The sequence below is a fragment of the Pelodiscus sinensis genome, chromosome 1 (genome assembly GCF_049634645.1).
Source record: "Pelodiscus sinensis isolate JC-2024 chromosome 1, ASM4963464v1, whole genome shotgun sequence".
Taxonomy (NCBI): domain Eukaryota; kingdom Metazoa; phylum Chordata; order Testudines; family Trionychidae; genus Pelodiscus; species Pelodiscus sinensis.
In genome coordinates, this window is record NC_134711.1 from 41,759,193 (window position 1) to 41,772,291 (window position 13,099).

Below are 13,099 nucleotides of genomic sequence, written 5' to 3' on the forward strand. Positions count from 1 at the left end.
GAGGAGGGATTTTGTCCTTTTCTGGACCTTTTTTCCTATAGCTTTTTAATTTTTTTCATGCACATTGTATGCCCAAACCTGTGCTACAAGGAATAATGGCAGAATGAGTGTGTTGGATTTTCACTGCTGCCTGCTTGCTTTAAGACATCATCATTGAATAATGTGGCTCCTCCTTAGTCCTCTTGCTTGACACAGAAAGTCAAATAAAACAGTAGCCTCTGCTGTGTCAGGGCAAATCTGTGGATAAGAGAAACAAAACCTTGAGGTGTGAACAAAAGGAAAGCTATGTAGATGATTTGCAATTAAGTGAGCATTTACTCTAGCTTTTGTTTAAACGGTGACCATAGAAACTGTTACATCACAGAATACAGAATATATCTTAGAACTTGTTTTCTAAATGATGTTTATAAACTTGTGGTTTATAAAGCAAAGATAACTGCAAAAGGAAATTGTATTATAAGGAAAGATCAGGTGCTGAGTTTGTCTGCTGAATGGTAAACAGTAGCTAAATATCTAAATTAATAATTAAATATGCAACTGTAGAACTTCTTAGTTTCAAAATGCTATACTCTCATCACTGGTTTAATAGAATTATACAAAATTCTTTACACTTTCATAAATCTGTTTGTCAGGTATCTGAGTGAATAAGATGACAACAGAGTTACTGAAGAATATGTACTCAGTGAAGTATGGAAGATAAATTCAAAACACAGTATCTTAGAGGAATGGACAATTAACCCTTTTCTGGTGTCTGCAGAATGAAACAATTTAGAAGTTTTGTAAAACTTACCCAAAATTAGACAACAGGTTAACAACATCTCTGTCCACTTGCAGAATTGCTACCACTAGTGAAAGCTGGAGCAGTGCTAGAGATGAAAGTGTAGAGAATATCTTTGAGTATTGAGGTTATTGTATTGGGAAGGAACTGACACTTGAAAGGTGATCTTTCTTTCAAAGTGGTGCACAAGAGGAAAAAGTTGATGACAACTGCCTTAAATAAATAATTTCTAGTATGGCTTGGTAACAGAAACTATATGTTTCTAATAAGATGGCTTATTATCACTTCACATCTCTCTCCTTGATAGGTATAACAGAGTGGTATGCACAAGTATGCAGATGATTATGAAAATAAGTTGCTTATATGGATACACAACATGTTGCTTGTATTCTGTGGTACAAGCTTTCAAAAGTGATTAGTGATCCTTGTTTTTTGGAGGGGTCATCTTGAGATGATATAAAAGAGCCTAGTTTTCAGTGCTGATGTCTGATCGAAAAAGGAAAGCACTGGTGCCACTTAAAATGATAAGGAATAATTGGGAACTTTATACAGTGACTATGTGTGGGCTTCTTGGGAAAAGATCCATTGGTGCATTTAGAATAGTCTCTCCTCTTTCTACAGAAAACCTACCGAGATTTCAGATTGCAGGGTGTGATGGAAGGAACCCTGAACAGTAAAACCTATGAAACTGTTCATAGTCGTCTTACAGTGGAGGAGGCTACAGTCTCAGTCACTGATGGGGGAGGTCTTCAGGGTATCACCATGAAAGACAGCGATGAAGAAGAAGGATGAGATATTTCACCTAGAAGATTGACACTAGGTGTTTGTTTTGTAACTTGTCCTTGTAGTTGCATTTATAGTTTTGCTTTACAACACTTGAGTACCAAAAATGTAATTCATTCCACTTTTTTAAATCTGAAAGCAGAATTATTGGGAGCAAAAGTGCCAAGAATTTTTTGAGGATCATGATTTTAGTGTATTTTAATGTGTAGCTTTGCTTAGAACTGTGGGAATGTTGGCATGGAGTTTGAGTTCCACGTATGATCCAGTTTCTTTACCTTTTGTTAGAGTTACCATTTGTTCCTGTAACTCCATCAATGTCCTGTGCAAAAAACAAGATGTGTGCCTCACATGATACACAGTTATACAGGAAACTATTCTTAGAATAATTCAGTGCCCTTGTTAAAAAATAGTGTATTTTCAGGATTACACTTGACATGGGTTTTTGTCTTGTTTTGTACCTATTTTTTCATTATTGTGTGATGTGCTTTAAAAACTTAAATCTTGATTCACAGTGCTTTGAGTTTGGTGTATAAATAAGAGGACTCCAGGGACCACACAATGCACCTAGACTACTTAGAAGTGTTGTGTCTTCTGTTTCCCTACATTTATCTTGCAAGTTTAAGGATATCTCATCATGTTGGATGTCAGTAAGCTTGCCATCCGTGTTTCTATTCTGTGTGAAATTTTGCAGGCAATAAGAACACATTTTGTCATGACCATGTCTGTATATCTATTCAAGTTTGTATAGAATTCTAAAATTAAAAGATGTTTTCAGTATTTCAAATCATGCAAACTGTCACCTGTCTTTTTTTTTTTTTTGTAAATGCAAATGTTATTTCTGAATGCTTGTATTTGATAGCATGCTTTGTATGAGCCCATGACACAGGTATATAAAGGAACACCTACATTCCTATACCTTTGTGTATTTGACAGAATCGGACACATTTAAATCTGAAAGCAGAATTATTGGGAGCAAAAGTGCCAAGAATTTTTTGAGGATCATGATTTTAGTGTATTTTAATGTGTAGCTTTGCTTAGAACCAATTTTTCAAAAATTGGTATTCCTATAAAAAAGCACAGTGATTCTGATATTTTCAGAGAACATGTATGAATGTTCAGATGAACGGGATCCAGAAGAATTCTGAAAAAGCAATTTCAGAAGGAGTGGGAAGAAGTTACTGAAGTTCCCATTGACACTAAATGTGCTTAATTTAACGAAGTGAAGTGTTTGACTCATAGAACAAAAAGCTTACATGAAGTTTTCTTGCAGTGACAGTTATGGAACTTCAGGAGGTTCTGGAAGGGCAAAGGGCCTGATGAACTGAAAAGTTTTTCAACAGTTGAGAGTATGTTTTAAGCCTGCATATAAACTGTGCAGAACAACGGCTGGCAGGTTACACTTCTGCATAGCTCAACAACTTAGAAAAGAAAATGACAATTACTCCCTGCTGCACTCCTGGCACTCAAACCGAAAAGGAGTTTAATTAAATGAAACAGAAGGGGGAAATCAAACAACATTTGCTGTTGAAAACCATCCACATCCTGCCTCTTCACAGAGGGGAGGAAAGATGAACTTGTCCAGGTCCTGTGCCTAGTGTTCTGCCTTCCCAGATTGTCACTGTTGAATCGATTTTACCTGGAGTGCTAAATCATGGCCTTTGGTAGCCCCAAGTAAAGCTGTGTTTGATAGGCTGGTTCCACATGTATACTACTTCTGGCCCATTGTATTCATTGTATCCCTGATCATCTTTTCTATATTAAATTCCCTGTTCAGGGTCTGGCTCAATAGCTCAGCGACCTCCTCTGCAGTCCAGGCAGTCCCCACTGCCCTTGCTGCACTGCACAGTGGTTAAAGAGGTGTGGAAGCCGAGATCAGCCCTGGCTTCTCCACAGCTGAGTAAAACCACAGCAGCCCCCTTCGGGCAGCAGCAGCTCTGCATCCCAGTGGCGGCGTACAGTCCCTGGGGCCGCAGGCACGCGATGGGCTGTTCTTAAATCTCGCGAGAGATGTCAGTTATCCTTCTGAAGCCACACGGGCTGTGCTCTGGCCATGTTGGCAACATATACCCCGAAGCCAGAAATGTTAACAGGCCACGTGCAAGCTCTACCGGACCAATCTGCCAGAGAAAAGAATAAATTGGCCTCCCTCGCATGTGGAGCGGGAGGGGGCAAATGGGGCAGGGAGAATCTGTAGTGCTATGAGGGGTGGAGTTGGGGGGTTGCTCTTTGATCCTTTGGACAAACACTGGCAGGTGTGGTAGGTACACTGGGGCCAAACTCTCTGGGAGCTCAGGTGGAGTTTTCTCTGTTCTGCCCCCATCTCCACAACTTGCCTTCCCAGCATGAATTCTTCTGCTTGTGAGGGTAACTAACTTCAAACCTGTGCCATGGGTTTGCTGAACTTCTTGGGTAGTGATTGGCCTGCATCGCATCTCCAAGAGTGGCAAGCTCAAGGAAATTCCCAAGCTTTTCTTGGCTGTACTGCTATTAATGAGCAGGGCATGGTGGCAAGTATTGGTCTGTGGGTTTTTTTAACAATGGGGCTTATGTTGCCTGATTTTTCTCCTGCAGCAAACTGAACAAAACAGTACAGGGGAAGGGTCAACCCTCTTCAAACCGGATCAAAAATAGGAAAGGTTAGTCCACTAGGAGCCATGCAACACGGCACAGCTAGAATATCATGAGGTTTCAGGACAGCCTAATTTCCGTGTAAACCTAACCATCCATTCCCCTACATTGTATGTAGTAGGAAGCCGCATGTTTCTGTTCAGAACAGAAGAATTCTGGTACGTAAGTAAGGAAAATGCAATCAAGCCCAGATTCTAGATCCCATTGTCATCTAAGAAACCTTGAGTTTGGTATGATGGGATTTCGTCAGGATGTGCTTGCACGTTGCAGCTACCAAAGTCTGAGTTTTCTCAAAGGTACAGAATAAAAATTCAGCCTGGTAAGCAAAGAGAGCCTGTGGATGTTTGGATCTAAAAGCAAACTGCAAGGACTGGAAACCTGAAAATACATGAATTAGGAGGGAAATCAAGGAAACAGAGAAACACAAAAAAATTAGAAATCAACAATGACTCCTTTAGTGACGGGGTTTGGAGATAGGAGCTTAAGGTAAAATAATGTTGAGTAATTAATACAAGAATCGTTCCCCCCTAGATTCGTTTTTAAATGTAAGTAGAAGATGGCTGGGTTCAAATGGCGTCCTGTTCCTACTTGGCGAGTCGTGATCTTACCCAGAGAGCACAGCCAATTAAAATAGTTCCAGTTGTTAATATGCTACTAATAAACCCTGATAAACAAAAGACGTATAAGCACAAGTGTTTTCCGAAGGACTCCTGCTCTGTTTGCTTCCTGAATGTACGACTGCACTTGATTAACTGTGTGGATCTTATTAAGGGAAGGAGTGAGCACATGAATACTGCTGGAAGCGGGGAAGGCAGTTTCAAAAGGGAAGCAGAACAAGGTAAATGAAGTGGAAAATAATAGGGTTGTTTCTCCTCGCTGGTAATACGGCTGCACTCAGTCATTTTTAATTCCCTGAGTGTTTGTTGGAGTCAGGTTAATAATTGTGACACTTTTAGATTGGCACAATTTCCCCCACCTGCATCGGAATGCCTCTCTCTTTGCGTCGTCAACGCACCATTTCACTCTTACTGCTGCACTTATTTTTGCAATCATTCAGTGAAAGCGCCTGGATAGCCCGTTGGAGGGGGGTTGCCCACCCCAAGATCCGCCCCCCAGTGTGTTTTCCTGGAAATCTGCTGTGTCTGGGGGCGGGGGTGAAGTAGGAGGGGTTAATAACCAGCGAGAGTTCGGGCCTGACCAGCGCCCCCTAGGCAACTGCCTAGAACTAGAGCCCAAGGTTCTCTTGCTGGGACGCCCGAAGAAGCATTCCGGCCAATCAGGCTTGAGCAGTGTAGACAGAAGGGCAGAGACTCCCAGCTGAAACCTTCACGAGGCTGGAGCCAAAGCTGGCTGAAGCGAGAGGGAGGGGAGCCTTTCTCCGGGCCAGGCAGCCCAGGTCCAAGCACAGATCTTCCTCGTTCCTTCTCCGCTGTCTCAAGACGCCCTGCCTCTTCCCCTGCACCTTGGTGGAGCGGACACGCAGCTGGGGAGGTTGCTGAGCCCCACCAACCCTGTAGGGGTTGAGGCTGAATCGTGTGTGTGTGAGAGAGAGAGAGAGAGAGAGAGAGAGAGAGCGAGCCTGGCGGAGGAGGGAAAGCTTATCTTCATTCCCTCGACGAAATGATCTAAGACAAACCCGTGAAGTTGCCAGTTTTTCCTCCTCCAGCAGGCTCCTGTGGGGGAGGGGTGGAGGTGGCCCTAGGCTACTTAAGAGTGAGGTTTCAGCAGCCCATCTAATAGTGGGGGAAAGCACCGCAGGTCTCAAGTGGAGAAGCCGAGAAGGTGGCAGGGACGCAGTGGTCTAGATGAAGTCCTGTAGCCCCCTTCCAGCGCTGAGGGAGTCAAGGCCACTATTCCTAGGTGAGATGAAGGGGCTGTTTCTCAGTGTTCCGAAATATCTGTCTGCGGGGAAATTGTCCCCCTGCCCCTCTGTTTTCTTGTTTGGGGCACAGTGCCTATCTCCACAGTAGATATGTGAAGAGTTCTCCACAGATGAGAGTAAATAGTAAAAATTACAAATTGCCTTTTGCTTAGCAAACATTGGCATAACGAGATCCCAGCTACTGGAAGCTGAAGTTTAGAGACAAGGAAACTGGAAAGATGTTTGAAGGGAAAGGGAAGGGGCCCTTATATGATAATTTTCCCAACGTTTGGAGACTTTACATCAAATGCTCTAGTTCAATCACAAGTACGCATTGAGCTCTTTTAACAGAGACGACAAAATGGGCTTGCATCTGTGGAAAAAAGTGACAACCCCATTCACTAAAGTCAGGTTGCAAAAGGCAACGACACGGTGAAGAAGTTATCGGAAACAGTACGCGCCATATTCAGAAGGTCCTAAGGGCAGTGTAGGTAGCACATGCTACAATAATAGCCTATTGGGGAGGGTGAATTCGTTCTTTAGTCATCCCAATATTTTGCTGATCATTAACATAGGATATCCTCATGTTAAGCAAATTGTTGGCGTTTATATTCAGAGATTCCGCTTCCATTAAACGCCTTTGACCTCCATGAGGACAGCAGCGGGCCCTATATCTAACTGTGCCTGTTTAAATGTTCATTACAGAAAATCACTGCAGAAATGCCTTAGAAACTCAGTGGAGAGGAAACGGTTGCTCGGTCATTCTTAAGACTGAGCAGAACTGGAGTCTTTCTCCCCAGTGAATGCCACAGGGCCTTTCTAGTGGTGTAGGGAAAGGATGAAGTTGTACCATCGCCAGTGACTAGATCGCTCCAATTACTGAGGGCTCTTCAAACTTAAGCCTGCGAATCGAACAGCTTCAGAGAAGCCAAGCGCGGTGTGTTTCTGCATAACGGAAGATCCAACCCAATACATTTTAACTAGTCCCAGTCACGCCAAAGGCTGGTGGGCGGGGGCACGGTGCTGGGGCCCGAGTGTGCGCCACAGACTAACGCTTCTGTTTCCCCAGCTCTTTTAGAAAAGGGAAAAACGGAAGTTGGCGGGCGCGGGCCCATTGCTCCCCCCAGAACTGATACCGCCTTTCCCGCTAGACTCAGGGAGTCGGTCCTAGGCATGCGGGCTGCGGCACGCTACACGTGTTAGGAAAGCGCTTAGCGGCTGATTCCAGCCTCCCCCTGGGCATCGCAGCACATGGAGAAGACCCCAGTCGGGACCGTGTCTGAGACCCTACCGACGTTCTCCCGTGCGGCGATTCATTGCCTAGAAGAGCTTTTCTCCGCGGGCTTCACTGTATCTAGTCCCGAGGAGCCGGGCGCAGGCTGTGGCCTAAATCGCAGCCAGCAGACCAGTTTGTACCGCGCACACTGTGACCGTCGGCAGGGGGCAGGGAGAAAACTCCACCTCCCGGGCGCAAGAGATTTTCTCTTTGTACTACTTTGTTTGTCCCCTCCGCCTGCCCCGGAGGGCCAGCGTGACAGGTGGAGGGGGGCTAATAGCCTGGAAGGCAAAGGGGTGTGGGTGTGAGACAGGTGGAGGGGTGTCTAATAGAATGGGAGCAAAGTAAGAGAGAGAGAGTGTGTGTGTGTGTGTGTGTGTGTGTGTCTTTGTCTTTGTCTTTCTAACTTTTCCTAGGCAGGGAAGAAGCCGGTTGCACATCCCAGGGGTGTTAGCCTGCCCTTCACTGCCTACACTGCAACGCTTTCAATTCCTCTCCTCCCCCGTTAACAAATGAGCCGCTGGGGAGCCACCATGGAGAGGAGCCAAGGGGGGAGGCAGGGAAGGGCCGATCTTGTTAGCAGCGCCGCCGCCTCAGCTGCTCTTCGCTTTCACAGCTAGAGCTGGGGCGCGATAAGCCAACGCCAACCGAAAGCTAAGGTGCAGCGAGTGGGAGCCGGCCGTGCCAAGGCCGGGCGCCGCTCCAGGGAGGAAGGTGGGCAGGGCTCCGCGTAACCAGAGCGGGGTTCGGAGCCAGTCTGGGCCACTGCGGGGGTCTCTGGGATGTAAATTCAGAGACGGGAAATGGCCAGGCTGGGCGAGCGCAGAGCTGCACTGGCGTGAAACGGGGTTCAGCCTTCAGCGCGCAGGTGGCAACCAAAGCAGCACGAGAGCGGCACAGGAGTGCAAGATAGAAGCTACCGATCTCTCGCTCTGCCACCGACTCCCTGTGTGGCCTAGCCATGTCCCTTAACCACGATGTCTCCGTTTACCCATCTGTTAAGGGGACTGGTCCGACCGGGTTCGTTCAGCAGGTTGGATTTGGATGATGAGCGGAGGCGTTTGAAGCAGCTAGAACCCCGCAGTGTTATGACACTTCTAATGACTTGAAAGGCCCACTCACTGGCTTTACAAACCTAATTAGTAAGAACCCCATTTGTGTATGCGCATTACTACTTGGACAGATAATAAGGAATACATTCCTCTTGCCCTGGCCTTGCTGATGCTTCCTCGCTCGTTTACACTGAAAATCTGAGAATACTATGGAAACCAGACTTCGGAATGGCCCAACTGCTCATTAGCTTGTTATCCCAGCTAATATATTCGACCCAGAGGCGCCTTTTGGGTTTATTTCAGTACATAGACTCTTCCCGTCCGGTTTATTAATGTACTTGCTGAGGCATTTAAAAAATAAACCGATTACATTCAGAAATCAAATCTCCCTTCAAACCGGATAGAAACCTGGGAGCTTGCTGCAATCTAGCTGAAATCGCTCGGCCACGGGTGCGTTGATGGGTGGCTTAGAAAAAGGAAGCAGGCCTGTTCTGAAAAGACTCGTCACCGGGTTAGACAACCAGTTAGCATTGAGGTTTTAGAAGCGTCCAGCGAACAGAAGCGCGAAGAAGCGACTCTGGGTCGTTAGTGTAAGAAGGGCTGATCCAAAGGCCATGGAATGAAGGGAAAGTATTTTAAGCTTTGAATCAGGCCCATTGAGTAGGACCCTTAAACGTTTTCATGCCTTGTATCAAATCAAACTCTGTAAGGACAGTCCATAGCCGCAGCTATAAATCATCTGCCCCAAACGCCAGCGCAATCATAGCACATTCGATGAGATGTGAAGAGAGACCGGGATGTTTCTGGCAGCTACCTAGTATCTGTTTGAGCAAAATAGCATTCTGCGGGTGTGGGAACAATGACGCCCCCCCCCTTTTTTTGCCAAATTGAGTCTATAATGAATTTGTTTAACTGACGTTAATCAACGTTTAGCAAGCAAATACAAATCGCAATTCAGATAGAAGGAAAACCACGGCGAATGATTTCCCAAAGACAGAAAGTTGGCACTATTTTCTGTACATTAATGGAAAATCCCTTATTGTGTCTTGGCATCCAGAGAATAAATGGATTCCCCAAAGAGTATTTAGAATGTGGATTGCGGCCAACAATTTCCCTCCCAACTTTCACTGACTTTTTTTAGTGCGATTTTGATGCTTTGGGCTAACTTCGCCCAAATCGGCCCTTCTCTGCCCTTCCAACGTTCTTCCATCAGCAGGGTTATCATTCATTCCGCCTGAATGCAAAGCCGGGCAGCAAACAGAGAGATTAGCAAACTTTTCCCTGTGCGTACGGGTCCGCTGCCAGCTACGGCCACGGCACAGGATGGTTGAGGTGTGAGAGTGCTGAGAAGCAAGCTGGAGAAGTCGAGGGGACTTGTAATGGGGAGCAGGGTTTTGCTGCGGGATTGGCTCCAGCCCGGGACGGGGCCCGCAGTCCTGTGTCTATGGGGGAGTGCAGTAAGAGGAAGGCACGTACTTTGGAGTCACTGGGTTGCTGGTGCGTGGCCAGCGGGCATCTTGGGGAGAAGATCTCTTGCACTTTGCCGCCGTTAATCGTTCAGCCAGACCTTCTTCTAGACTCCCACCTCCAGCCAAACACACTAACCAGAAGCAACGCTAATGATTCCCGTGCCTCCTCAGAGCACTTACAATACGGGGCGCGTCTGAGCCAGGGAGCGTGACTCGTTCATGCGCCGGGAATTTGGCTCGACATTTGTTGAACTGGAAAGGAACAAGTGGGAAAGTGTCATTCATGAGCCCCCGCTGCTGTTGGCCCCTCCCAGCCACTTTCACCAAGGGCCCTTTGGAGCTGGTGACACCGCCGGGCCCCCTCGGAGGCAGGCTGATTAGATTAGACGTGATTGCTGGAGTTTCTGCTCATCGCTGGCACAGGAAACACTTGTGTGCGCGGGCACTACGGCGGGCGGGGAGCGCTGCTCTAGTGTCACTTGCCATTTCGATGAGATGTGATTAAAGGCTTTAGAGCTGACAAGTTCGCATTTGCGCCAGGCTGGTGGGAGCCCTGGAGAGTCGGGGCCAGCGCGGGTGCAAAAGAAAGCAGCACGCCCCGCTGTTGGGTTCTCAGCACTTTTTGGCGGGCGGATTCGCCAAAACTCTGGTTGACTTTAAAACAGTAATGCCCTCGGCTGCCATACAATGCTGGGGAGAAGAAAGAAACGTCCGAGCCTGATTTTCTACGCCACAAAATCCCTCCGAATCCCTTTGCGCTTAGCGCCAGTACTCCAGCAACGAATCTGCTGATTTCCAAAGGACTTTGCTGCTAACGTTCTATCATAACAGCCCCATTCATTATTATATTGGCTCATGAAGTATGTCAATGCCTGGCGGTCCCCCTCCGCCAGAGCGGGGCTCTGGGGAACAAACAATTCACTACGGAATATGTAACTTAGAGTCCTGCCAAAAGGTTGCTGATAGGAGCAATTACAACTGAACCTGCTCCATTAAAATTATCCTGGGTCCCGTGGCTCTGATTCTAAGCCAGAGGTCTATGTCCCCCCTTTTTTTCTTTGTAAAACCTTTATATAAACCATTTCTCGTGTATATTGTAGAGACGCAATCATTTAAAAATTAACTCCAATACATTGCAACAATGAAAACAACCAGAGGCTAATTTTCATATTGAAAACCCTTCATATAAACCATTTCTCATGTATATTTTAGACACAATCATTTAAAAATTAACTCCAATACATTGCAACAATGACAACAACCAGAGGCTAATTTCCATATTGAAAAAGCCATGGCAATGCCGGGTTAATTTGCTCCTTTGTGTCCAGGTATGTCACATTACAAGGCGTTGTATAAGGCGCTATTCTGAATAGTCTGGCAGCACAACAGAGACAAGGTGGGGGACGAAGTGGCAGCTTTAGCTCTGGGTTTTCTGGCTTTTGTTTGAGGGCAGATCAGCCCTTTAACGAGGCTGGCTTGTAAAGGTGTGATCCTAGTGATTGGTGATTGATTAGTTAATAAGAACAAAGCAGTCGCTGTAAACGAATCAAAGTAACTAAAAATAAATAAATCGGACACAGAGGCAGTCACTACAATCTTTCCGGGAAGAAGGCAGGAGTATTGTGTGTAACCTTCTTGCTTCTTTCCTAGATCGCCCGGGAACATAATCCCAAATAAAACACGCTAGATCTCCGTCGCCTTCTCCTCCTGTAGCTAATATGCAGCAAGTGACGGAAGCTTGTTGTCTTTATCCAGATCCGAAGGTGAAAGGCAGCCTGTTCCTAGGGGGACCGTAAAACACGTCCAGGAGAAGATTAATGCGCGCAGCAGAAGGTTGGAGAAATTATTATGCTTTTCAATTCATTTTTTACTTAAAAACGCAATGGAATTCGGTGTGTTTTATTACGGAGGAAGAAATGAAAGATTAAGGGTTTAGGCGGTATTGTACCTCGCTGTAATCGCCTTTGGGCTCAGTTTGGAGTAATCTTGACCACGAGATGAATTCGCCTGTGGCTCGGATTTAACCGCATGTAGAGATATGTTATGAGAATAATGCAAGTGAGCAATATCAAGAACAGAGTTTAGGAGCGAATGAAATGCAAAACTGATTACGGGGGGAAAGAGAGCAGCAGCTTTTCCAGAGAGGATACGAAATTATTTTACGGCGCTCAAACTTTTGCCCTTAATTCCTCAGACAGTTTTTAACTCTGGAGAGGTCGCCTGAGGTTTGCTACTTCCACAGGCTAGTCTTCCCCCTCCAGGACAACCCAGTCATCCCTGGACCTGTCTGGAAAGAAGGTCCAGAGATTGGGAAAAGAAAGGCAAACAAATGGTGAAACTCCCCAGGTACAAGGCAACCGAAAATGCCCTTTGCGAAACGTGAGGCGTCAGACCCGCCACTCTTCTCACCGCGAATCACATCCATCCACGCGTTTCAAGAATACTTCCCTTCTGCAGCAGGGATTTTGTGGAAGTGCTTGTAGTTTACCGGACTCGCCAGCTAATACCTTTACAAAAGCGTGATCCTAACTGAAATGCAATGTCCGGGCCAGGAGGGGGGGGGGGGGGGAATCGTTCTGCTGCTTTCAGAGCCTAACTCGGTTTCCCGCAATTGTTGTGTTAACAAAATTTCCTTCTCTCAAATAGAAGCTGATCCTGAAAAGAGATCCGCAACCCTTGGATGGCTGCTGATTAATTTGGCTTGCTCACAAGTTTTCATGTATGCGAGGCACAGAGGGGGAAATACCATTAACAAATAATGAATAATCAAGATTTCCAAAGCGCCCTCTTTACCACTTGAGCATGAAGAAGGCCAGTATTATACTAATGGACGGGCTGTAATTGCTGCTTTGGGATATTTACACTGCTCAAATGACACTACATATTTCGTGTCAAAAAGTCAATCCCGAAAAGACCGGTTCAAAACAACGTGTGAACCTATGAAGTGTGTGGGATCTGAAGCAGCTAAACCCACCCCACACTAATTCCTTTCTTTCCTCTCAGTTAAGAGGAAATGTGTTTAGATTAAATAAACTGTAAATTGTTCTGGAGGAGCCTCTCCTAGAACAGGCACAACGCAGACCCGGCCGGGAGAAGTACACGCTGGAAACGGAAGCGCTCTCCGAGAGGACTAAATCGCCCCTCGCCCCGCCCGGGCGCGGGACACGCTAATCTCATTTTATGTGTGCCCCTGTCGCGCTTGTTCAGACGCAGTGTTTGCAGTTTCTCTGGTGCCCCGCCGCTGGAGGAGTC

At 46.2% G+C, this 13,099-nt stretch overlaps 1 protein-coding gene across 5 annotated transcripts in view; it reads left to right on the forward strand.

The window, feature by feature from the left end:
- The window catches only part of CADPS2 (calcium dependent secretion activator 2), a 514,814-nt gene extending 512,466 nt beyond the window's left edge, over positions 1-2,348 (forward strand). For 4 of the 5 annotated variants that reach the window (XM_075928789.1, XM_075928797.1, XM_075928802.1 and 1 more), the window contains one exon: positions 1,400-2,348. In XM_075928789.1, coding sequence (XP_075784904.1) covers positions 1,400-1,570 — 171 coding nt within the window. In that variant the 3' untranslated portion in view covers positions 1,571-2,348. The other variant, XM_075928806.1, reaches the window with a different exon arrangement.
- The last annotated feature ends 10,751 nt before the right edge of the window (positions 2,349-13,099 follow it).